The sequence below is a fragment of the Ctenopharyngodon idella genome, chromosome 13 (assembly GCF_019924925.1).
Source record: "Ctenopharyngodon idella isolate HZGC_01 chromosome 13, HZGC01, whole genome shotgun sequence".
In the NCBI taxonomy this organism is placed as follows: Eukaryota; Metazoa; Chordata; class Actinopteri; order Cypriniformes; family Xenocyprididae; genus Ctenopharyngodon; species Ctenopharyngodon idella.
In genome coordinates this window covers 7,538,427-7,555,973 of record NC_067232.1, presented here as the reverse complement: position 1 = coordinate 7,555,973, position 17,547 = coordinate 7,538,427, and the positions used below count along the sequence as shown (strand labels likewise).

The following is a 17,547-nucleotide window of genomic DNA, read 5'->3' as shown; positions in this document are numbered from 1 at the left end:
AACATCTGACAATAGAAACGGAATAACTGTACTATACTGTACCGTACCGCTCGGTGGAAATGAGCCGTTAGTCACCTATCATTTCCCTCTGATTTTAGGCATAAATTGTGGTTAGGTTTAGGGATATAGGGATAGGGTTAATGTTTTTCTAGGATCAACCAAAAATGTTGATCCAGGAACATGCCTTACTTGGCAAAATTATAGCGACTAAGGAACAATATTGTAAAAAATTTTCCAGCTTCTAAACGACTGATGGCCAATCAGAATCCATCCATCCAAGCACTCAAGCATTTAATGCAGTAGATGACATAACTGTAGAGTGCTTATAATAAACAGAATGTTATCGTCCATTGGTGTGGACATATTATTATTCTCTGTGTGACCAGTCCTTTACCCTCATGCAGTTCCAAACCCTTATGACTTTCCTTTTTGTGAGAAAAAAAAAGGCAGCCACCGCAGGCAGAATGTCCATGCACAGCCATCCCTGAGCCCCATCTACTTTAATTATAAAGAAAAAACTTGGACATTTTGCTAGGTGACAGTGGGTTTTTTGAATGACATTAAATTATGAAGAAATTCATTTTTTGTGTGAACTGTCCCTTTAAATGAGTCTCCCCCACTGAGACAGCCGCTAATATCTTGATAAATAGCTGCCAGACCCCCTGGGACATAGATCCCAGTGTTCAAATTTCACGTGTGCTCTGTAATAATACCCAAAGATGGAGGGGTAGAACTGCAATGCAAAGCACAGAGGGTTGTGTGTCAGCCTCAGTGTCTTCCTCAGGCTAATTGTCAGCTGATGAGCTTTGAGCAGCTTTAGGATTTAGAGTGTATTATGAGGAGGGAGGGAAGGAGGGAGAGGCAGCAAGAATACTGCCAGAGAGCTGAGGACCGGGGCAGGGAGGATTGCATCGGCGAGAGAGACACACACACACACACTGAAATAATAGGGCATGCGAATTAGCCAAAGTGGATGCAGCGTCACTGAGAGGCGCAGAGTGAAAGTGAGGGAGTGAATGACAGCGAGGGACCGAAGGAATACGCATGTGTGTTCAGCACAAACGGGAAGGGTGAAGAGTGGAGCAGAGGAGAGGAGAGGCTAGGCTGCTTCACTGACTACAGGCAATCTTAGGGCTGGAGCCGTCCATCCTGCCTCGAGGAGGGCTGCCTCTCTAACCACACACCGCCGAGACAAGCACGGAGGCTCGGAGGGAGATTCAGAGGACCTGTGGTCATGGCAGACATAGGTAAGTGATTCAGATCTCTTCTCTGTAAATCCTATTTGTGATTCTGCTGCAAGTTTTTAACCATAATGCGAGGTATAACTTGGAACACATACACCTTCTGCCTCTAAAGGTCACACTTTCTTAGGTTCAGAGCAATCGAATTGTGATTAACCCTCCAGGTGAGCCGAGCCCCATTGCTTGAGAGGTGTATCCTCAGTGTGTGGGTGTTAAAATAAGGGCATGCTGGGAGCCAGACACCCAGAGTTAATGAGAGCCCCGGGGGTATCCTCAACCCCGCCCAGCTCTCATACGCACTGCTGCTTTCCATCCCTGCCCTTTACACCTATAATGGAGAGGGCTGATATTGCAGGACATATCTATTGTGCCTATGAATGGATCACAAGGAGTTTGGGGAAGAGAAAGTATATGATAGCCCTCCTCTATGTCTATTTTCACTCTGCTTACCAGGGATTATCAGGGTGATTACTTACAGAAGAGATACAGAATCGTATCTGTCTCTCTTTCTGGCCCTGTGTGCTTCCTGTGACCATCAAAGTGTGCATCTGCAGATAGTGTTTGACATTTAATGTATTATAGTGCATACTATGTTAGAAAATTTGTGGTGGTTTTATCTGATACACACACTCACACACACACACACACACACACACACACACACACACACACACGTATGTATACATACAAATGTTCATGGAATGAAGAATGTCACATCAGATTGAAATTAAATCACATTGACATGTTTGTCCACAGGCATCTTGATTTGGTCTTTAGTCATGAAATCAAAATTGACCATTCATTAATTTTTTTATGGAACATTACTGTGTATATTGTTTAAATAGTTTATCCATGCACATACTTTTTTAAAATGATGATGTACCGTATGAAAATTTAATATTTATTTATGCTAAATATTTAAATTATGCTAAAATTACATTTAATTGGGAAGATACAGATTATTATTATTACAAATGAATGTAACAGTGTTATTAAATTATTAGTATTTTTAAAGATTAAATTTAAGTGAGCTTAAAGATTAAAATATAGGGGGGAATGAGCATGCACATATAAATAACCAATGCCATCTTAATAATAAATATAAATTCCTAATATCATAATGCAGGCATTCAGTTTACTTCCTTATATTTTTGTATTATAATGTGCATGAGAAATTCACTGAATTCATGGATAAACTCAACTATATCTACAGTATAACTGAGATGGTTAATTTTGTGAATTGGAAAGTTTTGTTAGGGCGCGAAGAAATGTAGAGCTGAGTATCATCAGTGTAGCAGTGAAAATTAACGCCATGCTTCCTAATGATATCTCCCAAGGGTAGCATGTACAGAGTGAAAAGCAACGGTCCTAGTACTGAGCCTTGCGGTACCCCACACTGAACTTGTGATTGGTATGACATCTCTTTGTTTACAGCTACAAACTGATAACAGTTAGATAAGTATGATTTGAACCATGCCAAATGCAATTCCACTAATGCCAACATAATTTTCAAGAGAGATACAGCCATGATTGGATGATAAAAGCAAATCATTTGTAACTCTAAGAGCAGTCTCAGTACTTTGGTACGGTCTAAATCCTGACTTTAGGCACAAGTTGTGGTTAGGTTGAGGTGAAATGTTTTGATGCTAATGCTAATATCATAATACAGACATTCAGTTTACTTCATTATATTTTTGTATGATAATGTGCATGAGAAATTCACTGAATTCATGGATAAACTCAATATATAGTATAACTGAGATGGTTAATTTTGTCAATTGGTAAGTTTCATCAGAGCGTGAAGAAATATACAGCTGAGTATCATCAGCGTAGCAGTGAAAACCAATGCCATGCTTCCTAATGATATCTCCCAAGGGTAGCATGTACAGAGTGAAAAGCAACGGTCCTAGTACTGAGCCTTGCAGTACTTCACACTGAACTTGTGATCGGTATGACATCTTTTTGTTTACTGCTACAAACTGATAACGGTCAGATAAGTATGATTTGAACCATGCCAATGCAATTCCACTAATGCCAACATAATTTTCAAGTCTATCCAAAAGAATATTGTAGTCAATACTGTCAAATGCAGCACTAAGATCCAGTAACACTAACAGAGAGATACAGCCACGATTGGATGATAAGAGCAAATCATTTGTAACTCTAATAAAAGCAGTCTCAGTACTATGGTATGGTCTAAATCCTGACTTTAGGCACAAGTTGTGGTTAGGTTGAGGGGTAGGGAGGGTTAATGTTTTAATGCTAATGCTAATATCATAATACAGACATTCAGTTTACTTCATTATATTTTTGTATGATAATGTGCTTGGGAAATTCACTGAATTCATGGATAAACTCAAGTATATCTGTAGTATAACTGAGATGGTTATGAATCATCATGAAAAATGTCTCAGAGACACTATTATATCTGCTTGTTATTTTGAAATGTTGTGCGGTGGTGTTCGTGATGCGGTGACACTCATGATTGTGTTTCAGATTCTCTCAGCGAGGCCCTGAAAGCCATCACTGTGAGCACAGAGCTGGTGGAGGAGGAGCTGAAGCCTCATCTGGATGTTCTGCTTACCCTCCTATTAGAGAAGAGTGAGTTTACACCAATGTGCTCATTAACTACCCCTCAATCTATTTATAAATCTCTGTGTATTTGTCACCCCAGCAATCCATAAATCCATCTTTTCATCCATACCTATATGTATATCTATTGCAACATCCAATCCTGGTACCATGATCCATACGAGAGCATGTAAAAAGCCATGATCACATGTGAAAGTGACGTATGTTGTTGCCAGATGCCCTACTGAGTGAGGGCATCATTTAGCGTCGCACTCATTACACACTCATGCTGTGAGCTGCAATTTGCCTCTGCCTTCGTGAAGTCGTGTGTGTGTGTGCGTGTGTGTGTGTGTGTGCGTGTGTGCGTGTGCGTGTGCGTGTGTGTGTGTGTGTGTGTGTGTGTGTGTGTGGGAAGACAATCCAATGTAGGGGGCAGCAGAGGGTCAGCTTATCTTCCTGCTAGCAGATTTGGGGCACAAGTAGGAGACAAGTAATCCGCATTTACATTTGAGAGAGGGAGAGAGGGAAGGCGAAGGAGAGAAAGGGTTAATCTCATTAATCTTTCTCTTCTTTTCTCCACTTCACTCCCATCTTCTGCTCATTCTCACAAATTAGTTTGCACCAGCTGGCCCTTCTTGGCACATGCCTTGTGCTTTCGGATCACAAATGCTAAAATCTAAAAATGGAACAGCAGCCCCCGCAAAAGAACACAAAGTAGATGTTACCATAGCAGCTAGGCTTCCTCTGACAGCTTGACCTGCCACCGTGGCCCTTGTGGATATATTTTTTTTAGGAGAACATGCTTTAATGACAGATTTCCTCCTGTTAGCATCTCTGTCTCTGGGGCAGATACTCGTCTACCACTTTGAATTTGAGCGTATTACTCAGCCTCGCTGTCAGTGCATCTCTGAAGTGCACAGAACAAAACCTGAGGGGGGACATAAAAGAAAAAGTGAAGCAACAGGATGAGGAAGTCAGAAAGAAGGTGTGGTTTGAAATTGATTTGACATCAGTAAAAAGAAAGAAAGAAACACAGGGCTTAAATACACAGACCAAACTAATAAACCAAATGAACATCAGGTGCAAACGATGATCAAACAGTGAATAACCAGGGTAACTAACAGAAACACAGGAACTAAACACAGGCAAAATCCACCCAGAACCAAAACAAACACAAAAACCCTGATAATATCCAGTCTGCAAAAACAGAACACATGCCTGTAAAGTATTTGACCCAAATAAACACACACATGCATATTTATTTATTTGCCCTATACATATATGTTTGTGTGTATTAGACATTATATAGACATTACAAACATGCAAAGAAAATAATCAAATCTATTTCTATCCCCAGAGAAAGGAACAGCAGAGAAAATAGTGTCCAGTGGTGTTCTGCCCATTCTGACTCAAGTCCTGAGGAAGAAGAGTCCCCTCACCTCTCAGGTCACCTTACTGGTGGCAGAAATGGCCAGAGAAGGTAAATGAGATTTATATTAGAGTCTGTTAGTTACATTGGTGTTTCATCAACTTTAGCCATTTAGTTACCACATTCTTACAAGCTTTTATCCTTCATTTATTACTACTTTTGACTTTATGGTAACACTTAAAAATAAGGTTTTGTTTGATAACATTATTAATTGACTACATTCGTTAACATGAACTAATGATAGACAATACTTCTACAGCATTTATTAATCTTAAGCCAGGGACACACTTAACTATTGTATGGCCGATTGTGAATGTAATTTGATACTTACGACTGATCATGCGTTCAGTCTGTGTTTAAATTCCATGTTTAAGTATTTCAATCTGCTTCATTTGAAGGAAACAGTCTTTGTGTGTTAAGCTCAGTCTTAGAATGTTTCAGTTAGTCATTAAGTGTGTCCCCAGCTTTAGTGTTAATTTCTACATTTACTAATACATTATTAAATTCAAACGTTGTATTAGTTAGCATTAGTTAATGCACTGTGAACTAACATAAACAATGAACAAATGTATTTTTATTAACTAACATTAAAGGGATAGTTCACCCAAAAATGAAATTTCTGTCATTATTTACTCACCCTCAAGATGTTCCAATCCTGTATGAGTTTCTTTCTTCTGCTGAACACAAAAGAAGATATTTTGAAGAATATTGGTAACCAAACAGTTGAAGGGCCCAATTGACTTCCATAGTATTTTTTTTTCCATACAACAGAAGTCAATGGGGTCCATCAACTGTTTGGTTACCCATATTCATCATCTGTCATTAAAATATAAATGATTACATTAAAAACTATGATAATCTAAACAAAGTGTGAAATAAACATAAACCATTTCAATATGCATTGTGTGAAATGAGGGACAGATTTTTGTTTTTCAGTTGTGATGTCATTTACACCACAATGAACCATTTTGACCAAAGTTTTTTGTAAACGTGAAGTCAGTGAAAAGCTTAAGTTGAAATATACTATGAATATTGTTGACATTTGTAAGTCACTTGGATAAAAGCATGAATGAATGTTTTTATATGAAGGAAACAAAAAGAAATCAAGGTAAATATCACTTGTGAACAGAATATTTTTATTATGTGTCATTTCTCACAAAGCAGTAATTTTGTCAAATGATGTAACAATTATGAAAATATTGTTTAATTATATTTAGGGTACATAAAATGCTAGCTATGAAATTAGCTTTAGCAAGATAAAGAAGTCTGTAAATTTATTACAAAAAAAGTTTAAAATATCACTTGAATTACTGTCATTAACACCACTTAACTGAGATTGTGCTGGAAATGATACTGTGTTGTTAATTTTCATGACTTTCAGTAAAAAAAAAATATATATATATATAAAAGTGTTCAGAGGGCCGAAAGTTTCTGTAGTTGATAATACATTATTTGTAGTGGAAAAGAGTTCTTCAAATTCTAAGAATTGTTCACTAAAATGTTCTTTGGGGAACCCAAAATGGTTCTTCTATGACAAAACCCTCCTTTTGGAATCTGTCTTTTTAATGCCAAAAGTTGTTTGTGATGGGTAAGATTAGGGTAATAATTTCCACCTCAAGTATGTTAGTGTGTTAGTAATTCTATTAAGCTTAATAGAATAAGAAGTTTAATAGAAAGCGATGTGAGGTTTCCACCATTATGTAAAACGTGATGTTTGTGTGTGTTTGTGTGTTAGCTGCTGTGAGGGAGCGGTGTATTGAAGCAGGCCTGGTGACCGCATTAGTGCCTTTACTGAAAAGCACAGACCAGGACCAGCTGCTGCACACGGGCCGTGCAATTGGACGGATCTGCTTTGAAAATGGTGAGTGAAACTGTTCCTGCAAGTCTCTGAATTAACGGTTGACCATTTGAAATCAGGGCTGCTTGGGTACGTTCGAAGTGTTCTTGATGTGTCTCCAGTTGGTCCCACAATTCCATTCAGCTTCTTTGCTTCGGTTCTAACACAGTTTTCATTCTTACCACAGAGTTTTATTTGAATTATAAATGCCAGGATCTTGATCATGTATCCTTCAACTTCTTGAACCTGTAGTCCTCCTGGTATTATGGTTCGGTGATCCGCATCTGGTATAAAGACGTCTTGTGTGGAGGGATTCTTTGATATTTTCTAAGTCCTTGGATTGACTTTCTCTTTTGTCAACATCTCCTGGCCTAGTTTTCTCTGCCTTTGTACTGAAACAGAAGTTTCTTCTAAAACTCCAGGTCTATGTTGAATTTCATATTCAAAAGGCTGCTTATTGCTGTTCCCCAGGTTGGTTATGCAGTTTGTGATTAGTCAAAAAGTAAAAATGTCCTAGCTAACAAAATGCTTTAAATATAATGTATATTCTGCTCTTGTTTTGTTGAAGCTTGGCTTGCGACAACCTGTTCATGCTGAGCATTCATTACACACATTCAGAATAGAATAAATCACCATTCATTCTCTGTGCTCTTCTCTCTATGATAATTCTCACATCTTCTATAGCTCTCAATGCCCATTCCTCTCTTGGCTGTCTGTCCCTGTGTGCCCACTCACCCATCCGCCCCATGTCTCTCTCTCTCAGCTGCTCAGCAGACGCAGCTGGTGGAGAATGGAGTAATCCCTAGGCTGGTGGCCATAATGCAGCAGTATCCTGAGAATGACCCGCTGGTAAATGTCTGCCTGCTGGCACTCTGCAACCTTGCTGATGTGGGTAAGACAAAAATAGAGAGCAGGGAAGCTCTAAAATCATACATAATAAAATCACTGGCTGACTGGACATTGTCACACTTAGTAGGGATACACTGTTTTTTTTTTTGTTTTTTTTTAATTCTGGCAATACTAATGTTTTTTATTATTATTATTTATTTTCATAGCCATTAGACTACATGGCCTAAAATTCTGGTCTGTCTATCTATCTATCTATCTATCTATCTATCTATCTATCTATCTATCAGTGTTGATATTCTGGGCTATAATTTTTATGTTATTATTATTATTATTATTATTAATTATGTTTAGATTATAATATTTTTTGCATAACCGATAAATGACCAATGTTTAAATACTAAAATATATTGTTTTGTTGGAATAAATTAAAAATAAATCTCTAAAGATCTAAAATACAGGTGAATTTAAGCATCACAACATAATAATATACAGTATGATACATGGATATTCATTTTAAAAATTTCTAAAGTGTCATTACATTTTTCACTTATTCATTAACTTAAGATGAGCTTTAAGTGAATGTTAAATGAGGACAAAGTTCATTTAAACTTAAAAATAGGGAAAATGAACACGCCAATAATATATTGTGCATCCATAACACTATTTTTATAGCCATCCCTTTCTCAATTACTCTTATTTACAGACTTGTTCAGGTATTTGTTCCTCATAATATCTCTAACATCTATATTATAAGATCTAGTGATTAATTGTGAGGTATGTCACTGTGTTTAGATGCTGCACGAGAGGCTCTGGCAGAAGTGGGTGTGGCGGAGGTTTTGACTTATCAGTTGAAGCGGGCACCGGATGCAGAACGCCGGCATCTCATACTAGAGGTTCTTGGGTCACTAGGAGAGAGTGGTGAGCCGCATATTCAAACCAGGTCCATACGTGAGCCTGGATCATACAAAACATTAGTTGATTTGCGTACTTTGGTTGAAATATGATCTGTCTAATGCTGCAGTCACTAGAAGTGAACTAAAAATGGACTTGTGTGTGTCCTTGCAAATCTCTGTATGACTGCATGTTCATGTCTCATAGATGCTCTGAAACTGCAGTTTGTGGAAGCAGGCGTGCCCGAGGCTCTCTCTGAAATGATTCGAACTCTTCAGGGTGGCTCTGACACACATGACCTCTGCAGCATTAAAGTGGCTTCAAACCTCATAGTGTCCCTCCTATTGGGAGGTATGGCTCTTCATTACTTCACCACCACGGTTGTGTCATGAAATATGTCAACAATGCAGTGCTATTCTGTTTTAGTTTATATAGCTTGCTTTATTAACCAAAATGGATGGATGAGTGATTTATTTAATTCAGCATCCTTTATTTAATTTAGGCCTTTTCTAGCATCTGCTTTCCGTTACAGATGAATCAATGCAGAAGTGTTTTGGGGAAGGAACAGGGATGGTGTATCAGGATGTTCTCTCCTGGCTGCAGTCATCAAACACTGAGCTGCAGTTGTCAGGAGCTCTGGCCATTGCTAACTTTGCCAGAAATGGTGAGGAGATGAATTATGGATTTTTGAGTGAGGGTTTTGTGTGAATCACTCCAACTTTCTCAAGTGTATCAGATTTATAAGAATAGTTGCCTTTCTTTTTTGCTCTTAGACAGCAACTGTGTGAAGATGTTGGAATTAGGAGTTGTTCCTCATATTCTGGACCTGTTGGAGCAACATGTATCAGAGGGAGATGTATCTGTGCAGCACGCTGGCCTCAGTGCACTTAGAAATCTCGCCATTCCAGGTTCTTCAGTTCTGTTCTTTTCCATATAATTCAATATAATCAAGATGCTTTCTGTAAATACATACAGTATTTGAGAATCATTTTTGAGTTTCCTGAAAAGAGCAGCATGGCTGAACGGCAGTGCGTTTTGGACATTGATCCCAAGCATGGGATGTTGTTTCAGACTGGTGGAAAGAAAACATCCAAAATACACATTTAAGTGTTTGTATTATTACACTTTATCTATTTGCGTCTGTAAATTTCAGTTACAATACATATGTTTAAAGGCAGTTTTCTCAGAATTAGTTTTTTTCTCATACACAAAGCCAGAAATCTCCACTTCAGTAGCTCTTAAATACAAACTTTCCAGTTTTATTCCTATCTATATTCTGAAGGTTTTGCAGGTTCAACCTTCAGAATACAGGTTTTTCTTGTTCATATATCTTATATTTTGTTCATATATAAAAACATGGTGACATATTTTTTTTCAACCTGTTAACATTTTATGAAAAAAATTATCCAAAATCCTCCCTGTAAAATACGGAGCCCTGGACATGACATGCAGGAAGAAAATAGTAGACTAAATCGTGCACACGATTTAATTCGCTTCCTCGATTTACTAAAACGTGCACACGATTTACTATTTCATTCCCTCGATTTATAAATCATGCGCATGATTTATAAATCGAGGGAACTAAATAGTAAATCGAGCGCACGTTTTAGTAAATTGTGCGCACAATTTAGTAAATCGAGGGAACGATTTAGTAGGTTGTGCGCACAATTTAGTAAATCGAGGGAAAGAATTAGTAAATCATGCGCACAATTTAATTCTTTTCTTGCATGTCATGTGTGGGGCTCCGTAGTAAAATACTTTAACTAATGTCAACAATATAAAATAATTTTGAACCTGGCCTTATCTAATGCTCAGACTTTTGTCCTGGACATTTATGCAAATTAGTGCATATTTAAATAGATAATACCACATTTCCATATTTAAACATAACATTTTAGAAAACTTGTAGTACAAAACAACTGGGGAAGTATGTGGAAGTAAGTCTTGCCTTATCCAGCTACCACAATCAGTCTAAGTTTCAGCTTTGCTCTGTCATCTCATCTTTCTCTCTCTGTTCCTTTGATGTAGCCTCCAATAAGGTGCGTATGTTGGAGGATGGAGTCACGGAAAGGATCAGGACCCTTCTGCGCTCTGACATGCCCCCAGTCCAGTTTAAACTGTTGGGCACTTTGCGCATGATGGTGGACGGCCAAGGTAATGAGTAAAGAAAACTGTATATATGTGAATTTTTGGGTCACAGATTAAATAGACTAGTTTGCAGTTGGTTAAAGGGGACCTATAATGCCCCTTTTTTAGTCTCTGGTGTCCCCAGAATGTGTCTGTTAAGTTTCAGCTCAAAATACCCCACAGATAATTTATTATAGCTTGTCAAATTTGCCCCTATTTGGGTGTGAGCAAAAACACGCTGTTTGTGTGTGTCCCTTTAAATGCAAATGAGCTGCTCCTCAGACCCGCTTTCCAGAAGAGGGCGGAGCTTTAACAGCTCGCGCTTCGGTTGCTCAACAACAACAAAGCAGGAGAATCTCACGCAGCCAAAATGACGATTGTCAGTAACGGTGTTCAGCCTTACATTGTTCAAACTGAAGTCAGACACTGATGAAGAGACTCAGGAAGAAGTTACAACTTATAGAATGCATCTGGACGTTTCTGAATACGTGGATAAATGGTTAGTGTAGTTGCTGTGGAGTTAATTCAACTCATCGACTAGCATGTTCCGTCATGTTAATCTTTTGTGCAAATTCAGCATTGAATCGGCCCTCGTTTGTGAAGCAGTCCGGCGTAAAATGAAGGCTGGTAACAACACTCTTCTACAACAACTATTCCTCTTCTCTAAATCAGCCCAACATAGCCTGGCCCCCTTTGTTGCGTGTTCTCGGGGGCATGGTTTATGTAAATTTTAGGGTTACTGATGTCACTAACCCGAGAACAAGCTTTTTGTAGTCCCTACCAGCCATTTGTTGTAGTCCTTAAACAGAAATCTTTAAAAAATATATCTCCCTTTGCATTGAACTTTGAGCGTTGTAACTTTTCAGATGTTGTTTATGCTCTAACAGCAATGTTACACACTAACTAAAGTTAAAAAAGTGAAATTATAATCAACCACCCCTTTAAAACATTCCTGTAGTTTAAACATTGTATGGTCCCAGCTAACAAAAATCTGTTCTAAAAAATGTTTTGCTAACATTCCCATTAAGTTATGAAAACGTTATTTCTGAATGTTCTCTGAACGTTCAGTTGTTTAAATGTTTTAAAAACATTTTTTCTTGGTTATCTAGGAACATTTATAATTTTGCAAACAATTTAGGAACATTTTACTTTTTAATGTTCTCTTAAATAACATTCAAAAAAGGTTAAACATTTCAGAAAAAAACATTCAATGAACAATGTATAATTAATATTTTTGTTAACATTTTGAAAACATTATTAAAGATCAGATATTTTTAAACAAACGTTCTATAACTTCTATAACTGGAATAATGTTTGTTCAAAACTGAGAGTGTACCTTGCCAGAACGTTAGACAAAGGTCAGGGGTTTGATATATTGAATGCAATGTCACTTTTGAGAAAAATGACTCTTAAATGCATACAATGTAAACTGACGACCGAATAAGTATGACAGTCCTGGTGGTAGTAAAAAAGTACATTAATTCGGCCGTTGAAGAGGAGGACATGACAACGGACAGGATGTAATTTTTAGACAAAAGCTTTGTTAAACTATACAATTACCTGCCAAATGACTATAATGGCTGATGCATTAACAATTCTTCTTACAACTTTAAACTGTTGTTCAAATGTAGGGAACATAGAGGCTGTAATTTCCAGCCCTTCAGTAAAGTGTGTTATTTTAGAGGGAGCCCTTAGACACCTCAGTATGCAGACAATAGGCCTGCAAGGGCTTTGACACACTAATTTATTGTCTGCACTCCAGTGATTATCTCCCTTGACAAAAGTGATCTGAGTAACTAAATATGGAGGTAAACAAACCTTAAAGTGCTCCCACAGTATCTCTCGTAAATTTGTAATGTCTCAATAAATGTATTGACAATTATTTTTGGTATGTTTTCTCTCTTCATTTCTACTGTACCCCCCCCTTCTCATAGAGGAAGCAGCTTCAGTTTTAGGGAAGGATGAAGCTCTGTTAGCACGAGTCATGGAGTGGTGCGAGAATAAAGATCACGCTGGTGTCAGAGGCGAGGCCAATCGCCTTTTAGCAGCTCTCATAAGACACAGCCGAAACCCTGTGAGTTTTAGACACACACAGTATGTGTAACTGTAGTCATTGGGCTGTTTATCTAAAATATCACCCTCTCTTGTCTTTAAAGGAAGTCATCCAAACTGTCATTAAAGCAGATGGAGTCCAACATCTCATCTCAATGGCAACCAGTGAGCATGTCATCATGCAGAATGAGGCTTTAGTTGCTTTGGCCATTGCCTCTGCAATAGACATTGGTAAGACTATGGTTTTGTCCCAAATGACATACTATACACTATGCACTTATATTATGCACTATTCATACTAGTGTATACATTTTAAGAGGTTATTTTGTCATCCAACATTTGAGTCTAACAGCCCCTCCCCCTGCATGAAGAGTCTAACATTCCATACTTCTACTGTACTCGAAATCTCCCCTTTACCCACGTTCACTGTTCCCTATACAATAAAACGATGCATGAATGATTTATAGATTCAAAATGGAAAATATCACATTTTATTTTGACAGTTTACTCCAATACTAACAGCTGGAAAAATTGTTCTGAAAGTGAATCCAATGATATCGTAATAGTTGTGGTTTGGGCTCTGCTATTCTTTTACATTTAGAATTATTTTTAAAACTATATATTTATAGTTATCATCCTTGGTGTGAACAGGCCTTGACAGTCTTTAGGCCAATTCACACTGCACTGACAGACACATTATCAGGTTTTGTCAGGTCAGTGTGTTACCCCTGTCGGCATCTGTCAGCTTTGGTCGGCGCTTGTTTTTGCCAATTGAACATGTTGAATCTCTGTTTGTCGGGTTGTGGGATGTCTGAGAAGTGATGTACTGTAATCAGGCGATTGTCCACATTGGTCGCCGTCTCTCTGTCCAGTGTGAATTGGCCTTTTTGCTTGTGGGCTGTTCACTGAACTCTTTGTATTACATGGTGCTCTCATACATACCATCTCTAATCTTGGTACATGCCACTTTCTCTTCTGTGCAGAGGCGGTACAAGAACCATTTCTGGATGCAGATCTCCTTCCCACCTTACAGAAGATGCTAGATGACCCTGTTGTGGCCGTGGAGGTCAAATTCAGTGCTTTAGGCCTCATCTGCAGCCTTGCCAACTCCAGTCAGTACCGCAAAATGAACACATTGTGGAAAGGGCAAAGATTGAACTCAGTGTCAGAGTCCTGTATTAGAGTATAGCTCTAATAATCTCTGTGAAGATTGAAATTACAAGATATGAAGATTGATTGACTGATTGATGTAATATAAGTCAGACCAGAGTCTAAAATCTTTCTTGCGTGACAGTATGCTCATTCACAATAATTACCCATAAATCCCCAAACCCTGACAATCACCAGTCCACAATACAATACAGTACAATCAACAATACAATCTCATAGAAACAAAATAACAGAGACACATAGTTGCTATTACTGTATGTTTGATTTATTATGTACCCTCTTCAATTCCAACACAGCTTGATGTACAAAATAATGTTTTAGCAACACTGGCCAAACTTAAAGGGATAGTTCACCCCAAAAAATGAAAATACTGTCATTATTTACTCACTCCCAAGTTGTTTCAAATCTGTATACATTTCTTTGTTCTGCTAAACACAAAGGAAGATATTTTGAATAAAGTTTGTAACCAGGCTGCTTTGGGGCACCATTGACTTCCATAGTAGGAAAACAAATACTATGGAAGTCAATGGTGCCCCAGAACTGTTCAGTTTCTCACATTCTTCAAAATATCTTCCTTTCTGTTCAGCAGAACAAAGAAATTTTACAGGTTTGGAACAGCCTGAGGGTTAGTAAATGATGACAGAATTTTCATTTTGGGGTGAACTATCCCTTTAAGAGATTTTTATAATAGGAAAATTCATAGACTTTTTCAAGAGGCTGAACTACAATTTTCGAACAAATTTTTAATTGATTCAACAACTTTGTTTTTAAACTAACAGACAGGCTCATATACCATATGGAATTACAATACTGTAGGACACTCATAATCACAGACATAAAAAATAATAAAATAATCTGTTCTCGCTCCAAAAGACCTGAGATGGCGAAGGAAGTATATTCTCCACATTGTCTTTTTACATATGCTATCTATATGGTCCTTCTAAGATACGTTGTTATCTCTTATTCCTCATAGGTACTTATATGTCTCTACCTAACTGATTTTTTTTGTTATTGGGTTTTACAACAGGCATACAATATAGAAAGCCCTGTTTTGAACTAAACTGTATCTTCCTATTTACCTCTTCTCATCATTTGCCTTCTCTTTCTCTCCTACAGGCATTTTAAGGGAGCAGATAACATCTCTAAACCTGAGGGATACCCTGTCCAAACTGTCCAATCACACCAGCACAAAGCTGGCTAAGCAAGCCGACACGGTGATGGCTGTTCTTTCTGAAACTGCCTAGACTTGCATATCTTGTATAGTCATCCTTAAGGGGATATTTTTAGACAGTTCGTTCCCATAAGGACAGTAAAACAAAAAAAGTTACACCATCTAGCTTGGCATATAGTCAGACCAAAGCAATATAAATTTACCCCAACCACTTTGGTGAAAGTTGGTGCGATTTCATCATCTAAAGTAAGAAGAAGTCAGTTTGTCCATGATAGATGTCATTTGTTGTCAGCTATCCCAGGGACAGGAACACTTGGGAGACAGTCTATCCATCAGACATCAGTAATGAACCTGCTGCCCTCCTAAACAAGAAACAGAAACAACTCTAAATTCATGAGGAGTGTTCAGTGGAAAATAACTTCGTAAATATCTGCATACAAACATGCAATTATATTCTCCATGGACTTCCATTGTAAGAGCACTAGATCTAGCAAAGCAGCTGTATCTATCTATGAGCTTGCTGTCTGTCCATGGAAATGAATTAATAACATTTAATTTTATGTTGCACACCAATGTACTACACTGCTGTTAATATGAGTAGTGTTATATTTGTCTTGTGGTTTCTTTTATCAGAGTATGTTAACACTACTGATTGATATTTCATCTTAAAGTTATAAAATGTGGAAAGGAAAAAAAGGGTTAGAAAAGAGTATGTTTCAGGTTGTAACATCTATTTTCATATCATAGCTGGCCTTACTACTTTAGTTTTCTTCTGTAGGGCTTTTTAATGCAGATTCTTTGATCATGTTGATCATTTATTTCTAGCTAGCCATGAGCACAAACCTGAATCTCCATATCGTGAAAGCAATAGCCAGAAACATATCAAGAACAGTTCTTGAGCTTCCTAAGTCTAAATAAAAAAAGCAATCGTCATTGATACCTCTACCAGTGTTGTGTAAATGCTATTGTTGTGTTTGCATCTTTGTATTCATGTCTTAAAAACTCGCTCCGTTTTGGTCAAGGTCAGACAGTCGACAAAACAGAACATTTTAGTGACTACTGTGTCAGAGGAAGTAATGTTTTGAACTGTGTCTATGAGTATGCGGCCTGTATATTTCCCTGAGACAAATGGCCTGAGGGCAATGACAGACTTTTCAGATTTAACAAGCTGAATGTGTGAGGTTGCCGGGATATGGCCAATTAGAAGGCTTCATGCAGAATTGAAGATCACCAGGCTTTTCACAGCTTGATAAATAGCACAATATCCATCCGTCCTTCTTAGCTGCTGCGCTAATGGGTGTTGATTCACATTTTTAAGTAAATAGACTATTTTTGTGTGTAAAATGTACGGTTCACCAGAACAGCTTGTTTCTGGCAATAAAGTGGAAATACAGCAGAGAATGCGTGGTTTTATTTATATCATGATGTTTAGACAGGAAACAGCCATGAAAAAAAAAAATTACATATGTATATATATATATATATATATATATATATATATATACACACACACACACACACACAATTTTAACAATGATAATAATAAGATTCTTGAGCTAAAGGACCATATGTCACTGAAAACTGGAGTAAAAAGTTACACTTTAAAATATAATAAAATAGAAAACAGTTATTTAAAATTGTAAAAAATATTTCACAATATCACTGTTTTTACAGTATTTTTGATCAAATAAATGCAGCCTTGATGAGCATAAGAGACTTCTTTCACAAACATTTAAAGAAAAAAAAACTTTTACCGACCCCACTTTTCAAATGCTGCAAACTGCAAAAAGTCGCTGTTTGGATTTTAATAGACACATACTTAAGAATCTATGAATGGATCATTATTACAGTGATTATTATGTTTCTAGCATGTTATATGTTTGGCAACAGTTCTTTGAACCCTTAAAGATGGAGTGTGTAGCTTTTCATTTCTTAAACAGCCACGTAGGAAGACACATAATGGCTATATTTCAGGATGACAATGTCAAGATTCACCAGGGTTAAAATTGGAATGGTTCAGAGAGCATGAAGAAACATTTTCACACATTGGCACCTCTGAGTCCAGACCTTAATTTCATCGAAAGTCTTTGGGATGTGCTGGAGTAGACTTTACAGAGTGCTCACCTCTTGCAGTGTCAATACAAGAAAACTGATGCACCTCTTGATGGAAATAACATCACAACATTTATTTCCATCGAGAGGTGCATCA

At 37.5% G+C, this 17,547-nt stretch overlaps 1 protein-coding gene across 1 annotated transcript; it reads left to right on the top strand.

The window, feature by feature from the left end:
* Positions 1–838: 838 nt before the first annotated feature.
* On the top strand, positions 839–16,739 carry si:dkey-191g9.5 (rap1 GTPase-GDP dissociation stimulator 1-B). Its single transcript, XM_051917977.1, has 14 exons — positions 839–1,247; positions 3,738–3,842; positions 5,170–5,292; positions 6,977–7,102; positions 7,842–7,970; positions 8,720–8,845; positions 9,026–9,169; positions 9,351–9,482; positions 9,592–9,726; positions 10,847–10,972; positions 12,880–13,019; positions 13,102–13,228; positions 13,981–14,109; positions 15,284–16,739. Exons 1-14 carry the CDS (start codon positions 1,235–1,237, stop codon positions 15,409–15,411), a joined length of 1,683 nt encoding a protein of 560 aa, XP_051773937.1. The 5' UTR covers positions 839–1,234; the 3' UTR covers positions 15,412–16,739.
* Positions 16,740–17,547: the final 808 nt, after the last annotated feature.

Coding starts and splice junctions, on each gene's coding strand:
- si:dkey-191g9.5 (XM_051917977.1), top strand. Junction 3,843..5,169: donor TACCCTCCTATTAGAGAAGA/GTGAGTTTACAC, acceptor TTCTATCCCCAG/AGAAAGGAACAGCAGAGAAA. Junction 8,846..9,025: donor TGGGTCACTAGGAGAGAGTG/GTGAGCCGCATA, acceptor CATGTCTCATAG/ATGCTCTGAAACTGCAGTTT.